Genomic DNA, 16,289 nt, shown 5'->3' on the forward strand with positions numbered 1-16,289 from the left:
GCAGAAAGAGGGTTTGTGGGAACAGGACTGAACCACTGTCAATCTCTTTTCCCTGAAACCTCTAAATAAGGAACCAATGCTGGCTTTTTCTCACCTTCCTCTGCAAGCAGAAATGCACCTAGAAGAGGGTTCAACTTCAAAATAGTGGAGCTGCATTTCCCTGAGACCCCTTTAGAAAGAATGGACAGTTCTTTGAGAGCCATAATTGACCATTCTTCTTTGAGATGCTTTTGACAGAAGTCTTCACATTCACTAGTCCTGCCACTGAAAAAATTTTATCTCTGCCTGTCACATCCACCTACAGACATTTATAGTAAAAAGAGGTCATTTGAAAGGCTTTTCATGCTCGTCAGAGGTTGGGATTTTTATGGTTTGGTCTGATTTTTTTTGTTTGGTTTTGGCAAACGAAGAGGGAGAAGGGGAATGAAATAATGGATACTGTCTGGTTATGGCTTGTAGTTGTCATTCCTAAACATACAAATGCCTGATGTTACTGCCACAAGTGACCCTTTCACACCCCTTTTCTTTGTTTAACCCATGCAGCCCCCACCACCTTCCTGCTGTTCAGCCAGAAGAACGCCATTAACCGCATGGTGATAGATGAGCAGCAGAGCCCAGACATCATCCTGCCCATCCACAGCCTGCGCAATGTCCGAGCCATCGACTATGACCCTCTGGACAAGCAGCTCTACTGGATCGACTCTCGGCAGAACATCATCCGCAAGGCACAGGAGGATGGCAGCCAGGTACCCTGAGGGGATGCAATTGGGAATGTTTGGCATGCCCTGTGCCAATGACTGATTGTGTGTCCATAATTTAGATACATGGACTTCCCTGTAGGTTACTGCTCCTTGGCAAAACCAGTGGCATCTGGAGTTTTCTGGAGTCCTCAGTCAGTAAATCTGGGCGATGCAGCAATAAATAAAACATGGAAAACCAAGGCCAACTTCAGGATACTCTTGTTCCCAGCACTTTATTTTCTCAATGCTGTCTTTTGTCTGGAAGCTGTTTGAAGCCCTTATATGAGATATGAGACATGGAAAGGCAGGTTCTTGGGAGAGATGAGAGATGGGGGCTGTGAACAGGGTGGAGGGCTAGATCCTCTGAAACAAGGAGGCTGGAACTGTGTGAGCACACGGCTGTGTCTGGAGCCTCCCAGGTCCTGGAGCAGATAGGAGGAGAGTTGCAAACCACTGGGGCACAGAGCGAGGAGGCTGAACCTGTAAAAGATGTAGCAGGCTTGGGAAAATGTATTTGACTGGGGAACATAGAAAAAGTAGACTAGGGTAGAAGGCAGAAGGTAATACAGGTTGTGGTGGTTTAAGCCTGGCTGGATGCCAGACACCCACCAAAACCACCCTGTCACTCCCCTTCTCAACTGGACTGGGGAGAGAAGATACAGCAAAAGGCTCATGAGCTGGGACAAGGACGGGGAGAGATCACTCACCAAATACTATCATGGGCAAAACAAACTCAGCTTGGGGAAATTAACTGAGTTTATTACCAGTTAAAAAATTAAGATGAGATCTAAAAATCTTTAAAACACCTTTCCTGCAACCCCTCACTTCTTCCCAGGCTTAACTTTATTCCCAGTTCTCTACCTCCTCCCCTCTAGTGTCACAGGGAGATGGAAATGGGGATTATGGTCTGTTCATCACCCCTTGTTCTGCCACTGTTTCTTCCTCATGGAGAGGAGTCCTTCTCCTGTTCCAATGTGGGGTCACTCCCACAGCAGAGAGTCTTCCATGAACTTCTCCCTCCAGCATGAGTCCTTCCCATGGGCTACATTTCATCATGAATTGCTCCAGTGTGGGTCCCTCCTAGGGGGTGCAATCCTTCAGGAACAGGCTGCTCCAGCATGGGTCCCCAACAGGGTCACAAGTCCTGCCAGCAAGCTTTGGTAGCCCAGTGGGGGCTTCTCTCTCCATGGGTTTCCCAGGGGTCACAGCCTCCTTTGGGTATCCACCTGCTCTGGTGAGGGCTTTTCTCAGGGGCTGCAGTGGATCTCTGCACCCCTGTGCCCCCCAGGGGAATCCTGGAGCAGGTCCTGCCCCTCCTTCCTCATTGCTCTTGGTGTCTGCAGGGCTGTTCCTCTCACATATTCTCACTCCACTCTGACTGCAATTCCTTCTGCCCAGTAACTTTTTTCCCCGTCTTAAATGCATTATCCCAGAGGTGTTACCACCATCCCTGACTGGCCCAGCCTTGGCCAGTGGTGAGGCCATCCTGGATTTGGTGGTGTTGGCTCTGCTGGACATGGAGGAAACTTCCAGCAGCTTCTCAGAGAACCCAACCTTATAGCCTCCCCTCTACCAAAACCTGGCCATGCAAACCCAATATGCAGGTTTAGTGAGGTTAACTGTGACCAGTGACTGCTTATTCAGGTTTGCATTTTAGAATAGATTTTTTTTCCTGATTCTTTGAGTATGGGAGGAGCAGGGGACTGAGATGAGCAACACAGCAACACAAGCAAGAGAGGTGCCATATTCAATTGAATTTTAAGAGTGTGGTTTCTGATAGTGGGTGTGGTGGTAGTAGAATCCTACTGTATGCCCTTCAGCCTTAACTCTTAATTTAGCAATGCCTTTAATTTTGGAATATCTAAATAATACCCAAAACTAGTCAAAGTCACCATGTTTTTGCCAGCTTCAGCATAATAAACAAATGTAAGGCTTGCAGGCACACCATTTCGTAGAGGTGACAAGCCAAATACAGTTAGGCAAATTCTCCGGTAAGTTTAATTTGGGGATGAGAGGGTAGAGGCTGCTCACCTCAAAATCATGCCTTCCAAAATGTTTATGTAGGCCATGTTTAGTGATTAATCCTCTTCAGATTTTTTTTAAAGTTCATGAAAGATATTGATGAGGTTCTTTCTAAAGGTAATAATAATTCAAAAAAAGGAAAAAAGGCATGTCAGCTCCAGAAGTCTAGACCAGTAGAAGGCAAGACCTTGAACTAGTGAGGTGTTAGCTGGAAATGCTCTGAAGTCATTGTTGTACACTAGCTGATGTCCTTTCCATCTTTGGCAGGGCTGCCTTCCCATTTATTATCCACCCTCCTGTCCCCCAAGTGAGATGGCTGCAATGGTGGAGAAGAATGAGGCAGGGATTTCAAGTGCTGTCTAACCTCACTTTGCCTGTGTTTTGATCTGCTCAGCTGCAGCTTTGGGAATTAGTGGTGGTGTGTTTCTGTTGTAAAGTGTTAAATGTGCTGGGTTTGGGTCTATCCAAAGTGAACTCAAGTTGTCAAAAAAGTAGAGGAAATACAGAAGCTGACCCCAGACCTTCAACACAGAGATAATTTGGACTTACTGGTCAAACTTGCCAAGTCTTACGAGCTGCAGTCAGCTGGTGTGATTGCCATTTCAGCAAACCATCAGGACTAAGTGTCTGTATCTCATCAAAGGTGTTGGTGGGGCAGCAGGACCTGGGTCTCTCCTTTATTGGAACATTTTGGCTGTCTCCTTTTTCTGAGCAGTAGTTAGACACAGTGCATCCACAGCAAATTAAATCATTGACATTAGATTAAGATGAAATGTTGTCCTGTGTGTTGTTTCCTCTGCAGAGCCTCACTGTTGTGACAAGTCCAGTTCCCAATCAGAACCTGGATATGCAGCCTTATGACCTGAGCATTGACATCTACAGCAGGTACATCTACTGGACCTGCGAGGCCACCAACGTCATCAACGTGACACGCCTGGATGGGAGACCCATGGGAGTGGTGCTCAAGGGGGATCAGGACAGGCCCAGAGCCATCGTGGTGAATCCAGAGAAAGGGTATGTGGGGAAGTTCAGGCCCAAGGTTTGGAAAATCAAGTTGTTTTCTTGCTGCAGCTTATTTTCTGTTTGTCAGAATGAAAAACAACTTTGACATTTGTTAAGATGTCTTGGATTTATAGCAAAAATGTGGAAAGATCAAATAAACATTTTTTTTCCTCTAATCATTCCTGTTCCAGATACATGTATTTCACCAACCTCCAGGAAAGGTCTCCTAAAATTGAGAGAGCAGCACTGGATGGAACTGAGCGAGAAGTCCTTTTTTTCAGCGGTTTGAGCAAACCCATCGCCTTAGCTATTGACAGCCAGCTGGGCAAGTTGTTCTGGGCTGACTCAGATCTGCGCAGGATTGAAAGCAGTGACCTTTCAGGTAGAGTAGCACCTTAATTCAGTGATTCATCTGTGTGGTGTGGGTGTGGGTTAATGCAGAGAAAGGTGTCATCTTTTCCTTCCTACTATAAACAGTCTGTACTATGATTCTAATCGCTCCCTGAATTCCCAGCCAGGGAATGTGCATGATTCATGCAGCGTGTCTTTACAGTTTCATACCTCTGTGATTTGCATTATTAATTGCTACACATGCTATTTACTTCAGTTTCCCACTGCAAAACCTTTGTGTGGTTTCCCAAAGTTTGTTCACAAATAAATTGCACCAGTTTTGGAAAGGGGAGAGAAAGGGTTGTTTTAAAGGCATTGCTTTTGGTGCAGTAATCTGTCAATCAGAGGAAAGTTCCCTGTTAGTGGAAAAATGTGTCCTGCCGAGCTAAAGCAGCAGGTGTCCAGGTTACTTATGTACCTGTCATGTGGAGTGAAAAGATGTGAGAAGGATAGAGCAGGTCTAATGTCTCTCTGTTCTCAAAAGACAAAAAACTCCTTCTTCCAGCTGTGGAATTCTCTTTGCCTGCTCCCTAAGGTTGGTTATGCTGCTTGCCTGACCTCCTCTATGAGTTGATTCAGCCCACTTAACAACAACCTAACAACAATATACAGGAAAAGACAAATAGAGAATGGTGTTCTGTGGGCTTGGAAAGCTGAATTGGTTTAGGAAAGAGTCCAGCAAGCAAGCAGAAGTGGAGCAAGAGAAGAGGGAAACTCATATGTTCCAGATTGGGTGAGATAGGCAAATGTCTTTCATTTACTAGCCTCGTCCAGCAAGCTGCTGCATCAGCTCAGCTGCCTCATGTAGCATCAGTACTAATTTGTGATACCAGCTGGGCTGGATGTTGTTGCTGGAAGTGAGAGCTGAAAACTTAACAAGAGTTAAGTTATGACAGTTTGTAGTAATGTTTGCAATAATGTCTTTCCAAGATGACATGGTACCTTCATTCAAAGTAGCAGCATGTAACCCTGTTGACACTACTCTGATTTTCAGGCTTTTGTTAAGTTCCTAGAATAAGCTTTTGTTTTGGAGGACACTTCATTTTTTCTAGATGCTTGGAATTGAAGCTCAGGAAGACAGGAATCTTTTTCAATGGTGTGGCACTGGAAGATTCAGAGTCACTAATGAACTGTGATATCCTGGTTGTTCACTGTTTTAAAACACAAGACAGAACCTGAATTAGTGAATTATTAAAAAGCAAAAAAAAATTGCTGTGGTGTAGCTCTGTACATTCCAAGCTGTCCCAGATCCAGAGTTTGCATGAGAAGAGTAACAGGCAGGAGAATATTCCACATGCTTTATTTATCTTTGTCTGATTTCTGCCTGAAATTAGGACACCAGAGGAGGAGATGGGTCTAAATTCTAATTTAGTCTAGGTTTAATGATTCTGCTTTTTTTTTTTTTTTAAAGATGTGGCTGTTGGATCAATAAAGTTGTGTAGTAAAAGCTCACTGTATTTCTAAGAACATGAAGAAAAACTTTTCCAAAACCTCTCTTGCTTTTTGGCATTTACACCACAAATTGATTGCTGTAATCACCACAATAAATTGCTAACTGCTGAGATGCATTCTGGTGCTTAGGAATGCTGATTAATAAGCTCTTTTGACCAGCAGAGTAATTTTTCTGCATGTTAGCGTCTTAAAAATATTCAGTCTCTTGCTCTGTCAATTCTGTAGATGCCAGTACTCATAAAGACAAGAACAGCTAGAATGCCTTTTATGTGATGTAGTCCTTTTCCTCCCTGTCCTTCAGGCATGCAGTTAGGACTTGGTTATTCTGCCCAAATGGGAGATCCTATTGAAGTTAACCAGATTCTTCACATGATTAAGGGGTTGTTTATGAAAAGATGACTGGAATTAGCTTCCTACCATGGAAACTATTTGGAAATTAGTTCTTCTATTCCAGAATAATTAGTGTGATTTGGAAATGTCTGATGATTCTGGAATTAAGTAATTTCTATTTGGAAATAGAATGAGCTATGGGTGTGTCCTGATTTTTGTATTTATTTGGTTGGGTTTAAATCTTTTTGTAAAAGGTATTGCTGGAAAGGGGATGGTGATGCCAGGAGACAAAGCTTCTGTTAATCATGTCTCTCTTTCATCTGACATTCCCAATAAAGGAGACTAGCACCCTGATGAGTCAGCTTTGGGTTTCATTGTTGGTTTATGGAAGAGGGATTTTAGTGTCTCAGTTTAGTCAGAACCAGTCAGTTACACTTGGTCACAAATATTAAAAGGAAAGATTAAGACATTAAGGGAGTGAAAATATTAAGCTTCAGAGCTTTGGGAACATTCTGCAAAATGGCATGCTGATTGATGTGGGCATGGCAGGGCAGGGCATGTACAGACTCCATTTGGGTAGGTCAGGGTCTTAGGTTTTGTATTCCTTCCTGTCATCTTTGCATTTTGCCCTATTCCCAGCTGAACCTTTCTTCTCAAGATGCAGGTTTCTGTTTCTTACCTTTTCCCTACACAATTAGTCATGTTCTTGGGGTTTAATAGATGGTTGCAGTTATTTAGATTGACTTACATCACTGTTAATTTCTACATCAGTCTGGGTATAACCTCTTTCAGAATTCATCAACGTCTTTTCTTAATCAGATCATTGCTGGTGTTGCTCCAAAGTGGTGGTGAGAGCCCAGCCTAGCTGATTTGAATTTCTGTGTTTTGCTTTAGGTTTTAAGCCTTGGTAAATATTTGGAAGGTTACTTAACTTCTGAGCTCTCTGTGTATTTATTGAGAAGGAGATAAATACATTTTTCATAGCTGAATTTGTTTCTAAGTCATCATCATGGACATACTGTTGATTAAATTCTCAACAAGCAAAAAAGCCCTTCTTGCTACTAAACATTAAGCAGAGAGGGATAGAACTTACTCAAAGTATAAAGTTGTGAAATGCACAATTTTTTCTTTCTTTTTCTGTCTTTTGTCCTGTTGGGTTATCTTGTCTGGGTATGGTAGAGAGGTGGTAGACTTTTTCCTCTGGTATTCAGTTATTCCAGTATATTTTTACAAAACAAAATATAAAAACTTACTGGAAATCATTCTGTGGATGAACAGTGTAAAGCAATTATTTGCTGTACTAAAACTGAAAAATAAGCACAGCAGTGAGCTCAGCTATCAGAAATGCCAGCATTTAGAGGTAAATTTTCACGCTTTAGATTTGTGTGATATTGTTTCAGCTTCTCAAAATTGAAGGAGATTCCTTGTGTTCACAAGTAATTTTCTTCTCAGAATCTGATAAACTCACTGGATATTTGACTGTTAATGACCACATCATCATGTTAGATAAAGGAAGCATGGATTAAACCTCCCTCCCTCCTGAGCCCACAGGTTTTGACTAACATTTTTCTTTGTGTGAGTTACAAAGTCTTCACTGTCTTCAGCCAGACTTTAGTGATACCTTTAAAACAATTGTTGGCTGTGTTCTGTTTGTGTGGAGTGTTAACCATGAAATGTGACAGTCACTCTTGACTGTATTTAATGCCAGAAAATCTAGCATAAAAATCAGCAACCACTCTTCAGAGGTGTAAGACCTCTTACCTGCTTCTGGTGATTGCTAAAGGAACGCAAGAAAGTCAGTCTTTGCTAGGAAGAAAAGAGCATTCCCAATTTAGCACTAATTGCTAAATTAGGTAAGGTAACATAGCTTAAAGAAAAGAACATGAGGAAGTCAGAAGTCAAGTGTTAATCTCATAATTCATGTGAGAAGCACTAATTACTCTGCTTTCACTTGGATTTTATCTTGTATGGTTTAGCTCAAGACAATAATCCATGTTCTTATTCCCTGTTGTATGGGCAGACAAAGTAATTAATCTCCAAAAAGGGAAAGAAGAATGAAAATAACTACCAGTTTCCATCATATTGGTAAGAATCTGGAAAGGCTAATGAGAGATGAGCCCCAAATTCCAGGCACTTCTTAGGTACACTAGATGTTTTTTGAGCACAAAAACTCTCATCTTGGTGAAAGCAGAAAAAAAGTTTGATCATCTGTCTGCCAAATGGATTAGTCTTGCATCAGAGGGTCCCATATTGCTTGGGTTTTTATACTAGGCTTACCAGTAGCTTAAGAGTAGTGAAAAATAATGGTGTGAGTAGTGTAGGAGATGTTTCTGATAGTATTTGTTTTTTCTAGTTGAACCAAACCACTCTCTCCCTTCTGCAGGTGCTAACCGGATCGTTTTGGAAGACTCCAATATCTTGCAGCCTGTGGGACTAACTGTGTTTGAGAACTGGCTGTACTGGATTGACAGGCAGCAGCAGATGATTGAAAAGATTGATATGACTGGTCGAGAAGGACGTACAAAGGTCCAGGCTCGGATTGCACAACTCAGTGACATCCACGCCGTGAAGGAGCTCAACCTGCAGGAATACAGTGAGTGCAATCCCTGCTTGCAGGTGCCAACAGGGCCTGTGAGACTTGAGCCAAGAGACACGAGCCTGTTGTGCCTTGTTGCTGATCAGCATCAGTGCAGATGGAAGGGGCCAGAAGTTGGTATTGGTGCTGTTAAGGTTGTTTCCTTCAGGCAGTTGGCAATAGACTGGAAATCTATCAGAACCCCAGCATCGTGTTTTGTTGCTGATGACAACTTGATTGGTAGTCCCATGCAGGCACCTGGCATTTGAGTGTCTCTAGGCACAGTGGAAACATCCTGTTATCCCAAGAAGAGGATTTCTGGATCGTGCTAGTGAATTGCTATTAGGTGCTCACTGTTCAGGCAAGCACAGCTCTCAGGGTCTGTCACTCGCTGTAAATGTTTCAGTGGACTGCCTGCCTTGAAGGCAGTGTGAACAAATCTTGCTGGTGGTATTTTCTATTGCAGGTGAATGACAGGAGAGCAATATTGCATTGCACAAAGGAAGTGTGTATTAAATAGCAATTTGTGTTGATCATGGCTGTGCTTTTAAAGGTTTTCTGCTTACCAGGCCTTTCCCCACACACACATGCTTGAAGTGATGGGAGGTGGATGGTTAAAGCAGTGGAGTTGCTGTCATCCTGGAGGAAATAGGCCTGGTTAGTAGGTTGTGGTGCATGCCTTGGAGAAATATGTAGAAAAATGTCTGGGGATGTTTAATTAAATCATCAGTGCAGACTACTACTAGTTTTGTGTGCTATTAATTTCAGTAAATCTGTCAGGAGTTCCAAGAGAAGTATGTTGTGCTTATTAAACATTAAAATGAAAAGACGTATTTATCTAGAGCATGCTAATTTGAGTTTCAGAGACAGCATGGAAGCTTCAGAATTCATAAATTAGAAAAGTTTACTTTTTTAATGGTCTTTAGTAGAGAAAACAAAGTATGGAATCCAAGACATCTTTTGGTATTACTAATGCTACTGTTTGCTGCAGAGGACTAATTCTAGTTCACACAAGAAGCAAAATGCTTTGAGTACTTTTTTAGTACAAATTCTTACAGTAGTTTCCGATCATGGAGAGTTACCAATGTGTGTTACAATTATAGATGTGTGTAAAGAGAAATACATACAACAAAATACAACTTTGACAGAGATATTTCAGTAATCCTCTCCCCAGGGGGTAAGGGGGGGTAATGAATTACTGAAAGGTCATAAAATAGGTGGGGATTTCTTACCAGTCCCTGTCTTTCTTATTTTTAAAATCCTAGGACAACATCCTTGCTCTCAAGACAACGGTGGCTGCTCGCACATCTGCATTGTGAAGGGGGATGGCACCACGCGCTGCTCGTGCCCCGTGCACCTGGTGCTGCTGCAGGATGAGCTCTCCTGTGGAGGTGAGTCCTTGCCAAGTTCTGTGTCACTGGGCTCTCAGCTCCGGCCTTGGGGAGGGTTTCCATCTTCAGGGATGGCTCCTGAGCCAAAGGAATGTGACAATGCTCCAGGTGCTCTTACACACACCTGTACACACTCACCTCTTGCCCTCCATCCTCCAGCTAACTCTGTGAGTATTGAGAAGGAGTAAGGGAAGAGAAAAAGATCACTAACTGTTGAATAACGATTTCTGTTCACCCTTTCTACTTAAGACTACTGAATTATGTCAACTGGATTCTTTAATTGTATGATTTTTATTACTTTTTACTGTCACTCTGTGTTCTCCCTTTTCAGGCAGTGCTAGATTCTCACATTCTGGCACACTGCACTGTCTGTGCCGGTTTGGTTCTTCTCTGTTGTCCTCCCCAAGCTCACCCTGTGCGTGTCTTTCTGAGCAGCAGTCCCAGAAAGGCAAGATGCCTCCTTCCATGGTGATAGGGCCACTGTAGCCCACGCCCTGGTGTCTCCAGGGGTGGGGTGGAAATGGGGGAGAGGACAGGCACTTTGGTGCTTGGATCTCTTTGTGCCACCGGACTGAATGGATTTATTATGCAATCATCTCGCCATCGAGGCGACGTGTGGTCTCACAATGGAACAAGAGCTAACATAATCCAGATATTTTCTCAGAGCAAGTTTAATACCAGGCCAAAAAAGCAGGGGGAGGAAAGGGGGATTAAGAAAAGGGGAAAAAATCCACACTTTCTTACTGCTTGAGATTAACAGTTAATGTAGTAAATGTTAAATAACAGCTAACAGATGTGCTGAGGTAGTGGAACTTGACTAGATGGAGCAGTTTTTTGTTTTAAAAGAATTTTGACTGAACAGAGCTGTCAAGGGCACATAACTAGACACTGAGTCACAGTGCATCCATCTGCAGCACATTACATCCTTTTAACATCTTCTGTACAATGGCTGTCAAACATTAAAAAGAGAGTAAGCCATTGGCTGTGTATACAGTGGTGTTGCAGGAAAGGAGGAATAGAAGAGTGTGATGACTTTGAGTTGAAGACTTACTAAGAAAAGAAGGGTGTGAGAGTCTAAAGTGGGAAGGGAAGAAAATAATTGTATTTTGAGTGTGCATGTTTCTCTGTTCCTCTTGTTGTTCATCTGTCAAGTCCTCGTTGACGTGAGCCTGCCTCAGCCACACAGGGCTCAAGGTCTACACAAATGGCTGTGGACACAGTGGGTGTGGAAGTTCCCTTACCATGTGGCATGTTGTTCATCAGCTGCTCTGACAAAGGAAAGCAGCTGAGCTCTTGTCCTTACCTGTCCCAGTCTGGTTTGTTCACCTGGATTTTTAACTTCTGTTTGTTTGCTTGATTTTCAAAGAACCACCAACATGCTCCCCTCAGCAGTTCACCTGTTTCACAGGTGAGATTGACTGCATCCCCGTGGCCTGGCGCTGCGATGGCTTCACCGAGTGTGAAGACCACAGTGACGAGAAGAACTGCCCAGTGTGCTCTGACAGCCAGTTCCAGTGTGAGAGTGGGCAGTGCATCGACAGCGCCCTGCGCTGCAACGGGGAAGCAAACTGTCAGGACAACTCGGACGAGAAGAACTGTGAAGGTATGGAGGGTACTGCCAACTGTGATGGAAATATTCTGTCATAGGGATACTGAGAAATAGCAGCGTTATTGCTCAGTAGGATTTGAAAAGATCCAAGGTTCTGCTAGCTTTTAAACTGGTCTGTTAAATGGAAATTATTTCTTAACTCCATACTTTTGTTTTTCTGCTTGTGAAGTAGAAATGAAGAGTGATCTCTGTCACAGTGGCTTAAATGCTGTTTGTGAAAAACACTATCAAAAATGGCATGATTTTAAGCTCTAAAAACCTGGTATCTGGGAGTGAACTACAAAGTGGAGCAAATCCATGTCATAGCTTTTTGTGTACCTTGTAGCAAGTAAAGGTTTTGGGATTGTTTGTTTTACAATACCTGAACAAAATGAGCTTTTCTGAGTAAGTGGGAGTGAGAGACAGGTGAGATTTCTGGAGACCTCTCCTTCCCGTAGAGCAGAGCAAAAGAGAGTATTTAAGCGGTCATTACAGAGGGAAGCACAGTGAGAATGAAGTTCATTTTGGAAAGGACAGGTTTTGCTAAAAGAATCTTAACTTCCCTACCACTACGCAACATGAAATATGAGCAAACTCATCCTTTCCCCACTGCACAAGTAGTGAAGAGTTGCAGGGACAACTTGTAAGCTTGAAAGGATGCTTCTTCTTTATATGCTTTCAGTGCATTTTCCTTCTTTGTGGAGATTGTTGTGTCTTTAAATCAAGGCTAAGTTTCTTTCCAAAAGATGTGCTCTGGCTCAAACGAAAACACAGAGCTGAAATTCCTGTGTGCTGAAAGGTGATTGTTAGCCAGCTGAGGTGCTGAAAATGCTACAAATGTGTTGTGCAAGTTAACTTCCCAGTTGTCATCCAGCGACAGAAGATGTCAGTCTAGGAGCTGTTTATCACCTTCAAAGTGGTCCTGTTGCTGAGAGTGTTCAAGTTGATTACATATCAGAAAAGCCTTTAGTTTAACTTCTTAATTCAACTGAGGACAGGAAGTATTTCTGGATTTATGTGAAACAGGAGGCAGGAATATGTGTGAACAGCAGCAGCCAGCACCTTGCCTGCAGCACCTTTTATTTTTTGAGTGTACTGGCAAAGCTTCAGTTTTATATTCTGTCCTTCAGTTTAAAAATGTAATACAAAGTGAAATGTATTGTCTCATGATCAAGAAGTTTTCTGGTTCACAGGAAGAGTACAAGGACATTAAGAAACCACATTTATCTTTCTTAAACAGTTTTACTATCAGGGTGGGCAGATTTATTTTTCATAACTTAATTCTTCTCTCCTGTATTACAGTAAATGCTTAGGGTTGGAGAGTCTTACAGTAGTATTGCAATAACCATGTCCTGGGATAAGTGCCTGTCTTCTCAATTCTCAATGGCCTCTGAGTTGTTCTAGATGAGGTCACTTGATCTTGTAGCGTTCTCACTGTAAGCAGGCAGGAAGGACGAGGCAGCAGTGCTCAGCAGAGCACTGAGTCACTTACTCTGCATGGTTCAAGTGAAGGACTTTGTGTGCCACCAGCTACCTTCACAAATGAGCACTCAGCTCTCCCAAGATACTCCTGACTGTCCGCTTTGCTGTCTTTATTTCTTAATAATTTCCAAGAGGAGAAGTTGCTGATGCTGACTGTTGGTGTGGGGCTCTTTGCAGTGCTGTGTTTGACGGATCAGTTCCGCTGTGCCAGTGGGCAGTGCATTGGGAAGAGCAAGAAGTGTGATCACAACCTGGACTGCAGCGACAGCTCCGATGAGCAAGGATGCTGTAAGTGTACTGCCTCCGACTACAGACTTGGTTGCAGCATCCCAAATTTGTTTCTTACCTTCCCTACAAGTTGGATTTTATTCTGCCAAGCAGACTGAATTAGTTGTCCCCAGAATTAATGCTTCTTTTCATACCTGCTGTCATGCAATTAATGCACAACGTGATGGGAAAGGAATAACAAAAATAATTAGTATTCTGAACAAGTAGTTTCTGAGGCAGAGAATGCCAGTTATTTTTCTTCTTACCTTTTTAAAATTTTAAATGAAATAAAACATTTGTTTTACTGTAATGTTAGTATGCTGAGTTAGTGCAATGTTGAAAAAAAATCTGTTGGCATGAGGCTTTCATACATAACTTCTCTGCTACATGGTTTTCTCATCCAGAGAATTAATAGCAGGTGCTTTTAGTATCAGAGGAGCACTCTGTTTATAGAGTAAACCTTCTATAATTTCCTTTTTTGTCTTGAAAAGATGTAATTCTGAGCTTGATTTCTGATTTGTAACATGATATCCCCTATCTTGAAATCTCAAGGGCTCTACAAGAAAACCACTGCCTTTAAAATTCCAACTTTAAAGTTCATTTTCACTGTTGGTGCTTTAAAAGAAATTGTAAATAAGGACATTTCATCTTGTGTTAAAGATCCATATATCACATCTGGCACAGACATAACTTGAAAATGCAAAGCCAGAGTTGGACCCTTGATCTTAAGAAGAAGTAAAAGGAGATGTTCTGTCATGCTACCAAGTTACTAGTGACATTATCACAGGCTTGTGTAGTTCCCTTTATTAGAGTTTATATGTTCTACAGTTTCATAACAGAGGATGGAAAATTGGCCCACCCAGAATAAGATGGCAGTTGTCACCATCCCTCTTTCACTGTGATCAGAAGTCTGTTTATTTATCTCTGTAGACTGTGACAAGCTGGTTCAAGTGTGGGTTTGGTGTTCAGGGAGAAGAAAATGTGTTGAGGAAAAAACTTTCAGTAATGCATAAGATGTAAAACACTGACTAGAACAGGAAAATACTTTAAAGTCTGCCTTTCTTGTCAAATTCATGAGCACAGGCAGGGGGTTGTCAGTTACTTCCAGAAATGTCATTGCTTAGAATTGGTATTGTAGGGAAAGCCACTCATAGTGACTGTTGAGTAACTGTTTTGGGTACAGATTGCTCATAAGATGGCACCCCTCAGGCTGATGCTCAGATGTATGGTAACCGTAAGGGTGGGTCAGATATGGAGTAGTTTAGGTAGTTTAATGAATAGCAGCAAACCCAAAATTCATCATTGCTCAGTTGAGGTGATGCACCGTGATTGTTACACTGCTGAGAAAAGGGAGTGCCAGTCTGTTACACTGAGGGAGAACCGAGATGTGACATGAAGAGCAATTGTTGTCACCTTCAATGACAAGAAAAGCACAAGTGGAGTCCCCTGCACAGTGTCATCTGGAGTCCTGGCTGCAGGTCTTGTTCATCAAGTTCAAAGGAGAGTTCTGCTTGTCAGCCTGAAGCAAGAGCAGGGCCTGGTTCATCACTCCCCCTTGCACATGCATGTACAGCTCATTTCCTCTTGTTTGTGATCCAGAAAACCTCATGGCATGTTTGGAGTTCATCTTGGAGGCTGCAGGCAGCCCTTATGGACACTCAGAGTCTGTGAACAGACCTGTCCTAGGACCTGTTTGTTTCTCCCATATATTAATTTGAAAGTTGTTGTCTGCCCACAGGAAGAAAAGGAAAGTGGAAAGATGCAAGAAAAACTGATCTTAGTCTAAACTTCTGTGGTCTGATTTTCCTTTTCCCTTTTAGACACAACAGAGGAACCTGCACCACAGCCCAACAACACCATAGGCTCCATCATTGGTGTGATCCTTACAGTCTTTGTGGTGGGAGCAATGTACTTCATCTGCCAGAGGGTGCTGTGCCCTCGCATGAAGGGCGATGGGGAAACCATGACCAACGATTACGTGGTGCACGGGCCAGCCTCAGTCCCTCTGGGCTATGTACCTCACCCCAGCTCTCTGTCAGGCTCTCTCCCTGGTAAGTGAAGGGGGTGATCATTGTCTTTGGCACCCCACAGCTGTGCTTGAGGGCACTGTGCATCTGTGTACAGCAAATGTCTGCTCCAGACACACAGTTCTTGGAAGCTGTGGGAAGCCAGGACTGCCAAGGCTTGTTGCAATCCTTCTTTAGAATAATGAAGTGCTATTTTACCTCTGCTGTTCTCAAGCATTTAGGTATTCAGCAGAGCCTAAGCTCAAAGAGATGCACATACTGTGGGAGATTTTTCTTTTCCTACTAAAGAATCCTCTTTTTGGACTATTGTAGCATCAGCAAAGTGTCACAACAGTACAGGGTAAAGTTACACAGAGGTATATTCATGGGACTTTAAGCATTATGTAGTCATTCTTGGTAGGTTTGTAGACTGAGTTTGTATGTTTGTGAGACTTCTTGCCAAGTCTGTAATGACCAGCAATAACTTTGCTCTCAGCTTATTTCATTTGATGATGAATTCTCTAACACCAGTCCAAGCACGTGATGCTACTGCTGTTTAAAAAATAAAACTTAAACTCAATATTGCACTTCATTTATATGCATTGCTTCTGTATATATTGGTTAAATATGTACTGTAACTTGTGGCTTTTGGATCCAGCAGATTCCTGTCAGAACAGAATTTGGATTTAATACCAAGATGATTAATTTTGGTTTTGCAAGTTGTGCTTACACTATTGTTGTCCTCTAGATTATTCTCTTAAGCTTCCTTTTGCCAGTGAATTGAGGAAGAATTGAATACTGATACATATCTTTGTTCTTCAGGTATGTCTCGAGGCAAGTCTGTCATCAGCTCTCTCAGCATTATGGGAGGGAGCAGTGGCCCACCCTATGACAGGGCCCACGTTACTGGAGCCTCTTCCAGCAGTTCTTCAAGTACCAAAGGCACTTACTTTCCTCCAGTAAGTCATTGTTATTCACAGACCTTTAATGACTTTCAGGCAAGTGACAGTGTCTTTCTAAAGGTTAATTGACAGATTAATGTTT

General features: G+C 42.6%; 1 protein-coding gene across 4 annotated transcripts in view; it reads left to right on the forward strand.

Moving 5' to 3' along the window:
* The window catches only part of LRP6 (LDL receptor related protein 6), a 120,478-nt gene that overhangs the window by 94,542 nt on the left and 9,647 nt on the right, over window positions 1–16,289 (forward strand). For 3 of the 4 annotated variants that reach the window (XM_085049719.1, XM_085049721.1, XM_085049722.1), the window contains 9 exons: window positions 544–746; window positions 3,565–3,776; window positions 3,956–4,146; window positions 8,320–8,529; window positions 9,777–9,902; window positions 11,269–11,505; window positions 13,150–13,260; window positions 15,060–15,290; window positions 16,068–16,204. In XM_085049719.1, coding sequence (XP_084905845.1) covers window positions 544–746; window positions 3,565–3,776; window positions 3,956–4,146; window positions 8,320–8,529; window positions 9,777–9,902; window positions 11,269–11,505; window positions 13,150–13,260; window positions 15,060–15,290; window positions 16,068–16,204 — 1,658 coding nt within the window. The remainder of the gene's footprint in view (window positions 1–543; window positions 747–3,564; window positions 3,777–3,955; window positions 4,147–8,319; window positions 8,530–9,776; window positions 9,903–11,268; window positions 11,506–13,149; window positions 13,261–15,059; window positions 15,291–16,067; window positions 16,205–16,289) is intronic. The other variant, XM_085049720.1, reaches the window with a different exon arrangement.

The sequence above is a fragment of the Lichenostomus cassidix genome, chromosome 1Ab (genome assembly GCF_008360975.1).
Source record: "Lichenostomus cassidix isolate B80296 chromosome 1Ab, HeHo_3.0, whole genome shotgun sequence".
In the NCBI taxonomy this organism is placed as follows: domain Eukaryota; kingdom Metazoa; phylum Chordata; class Aves; order Passeriformes; family Meliphagidae; genus Lichenostomus; species Lichenostomus cassidix.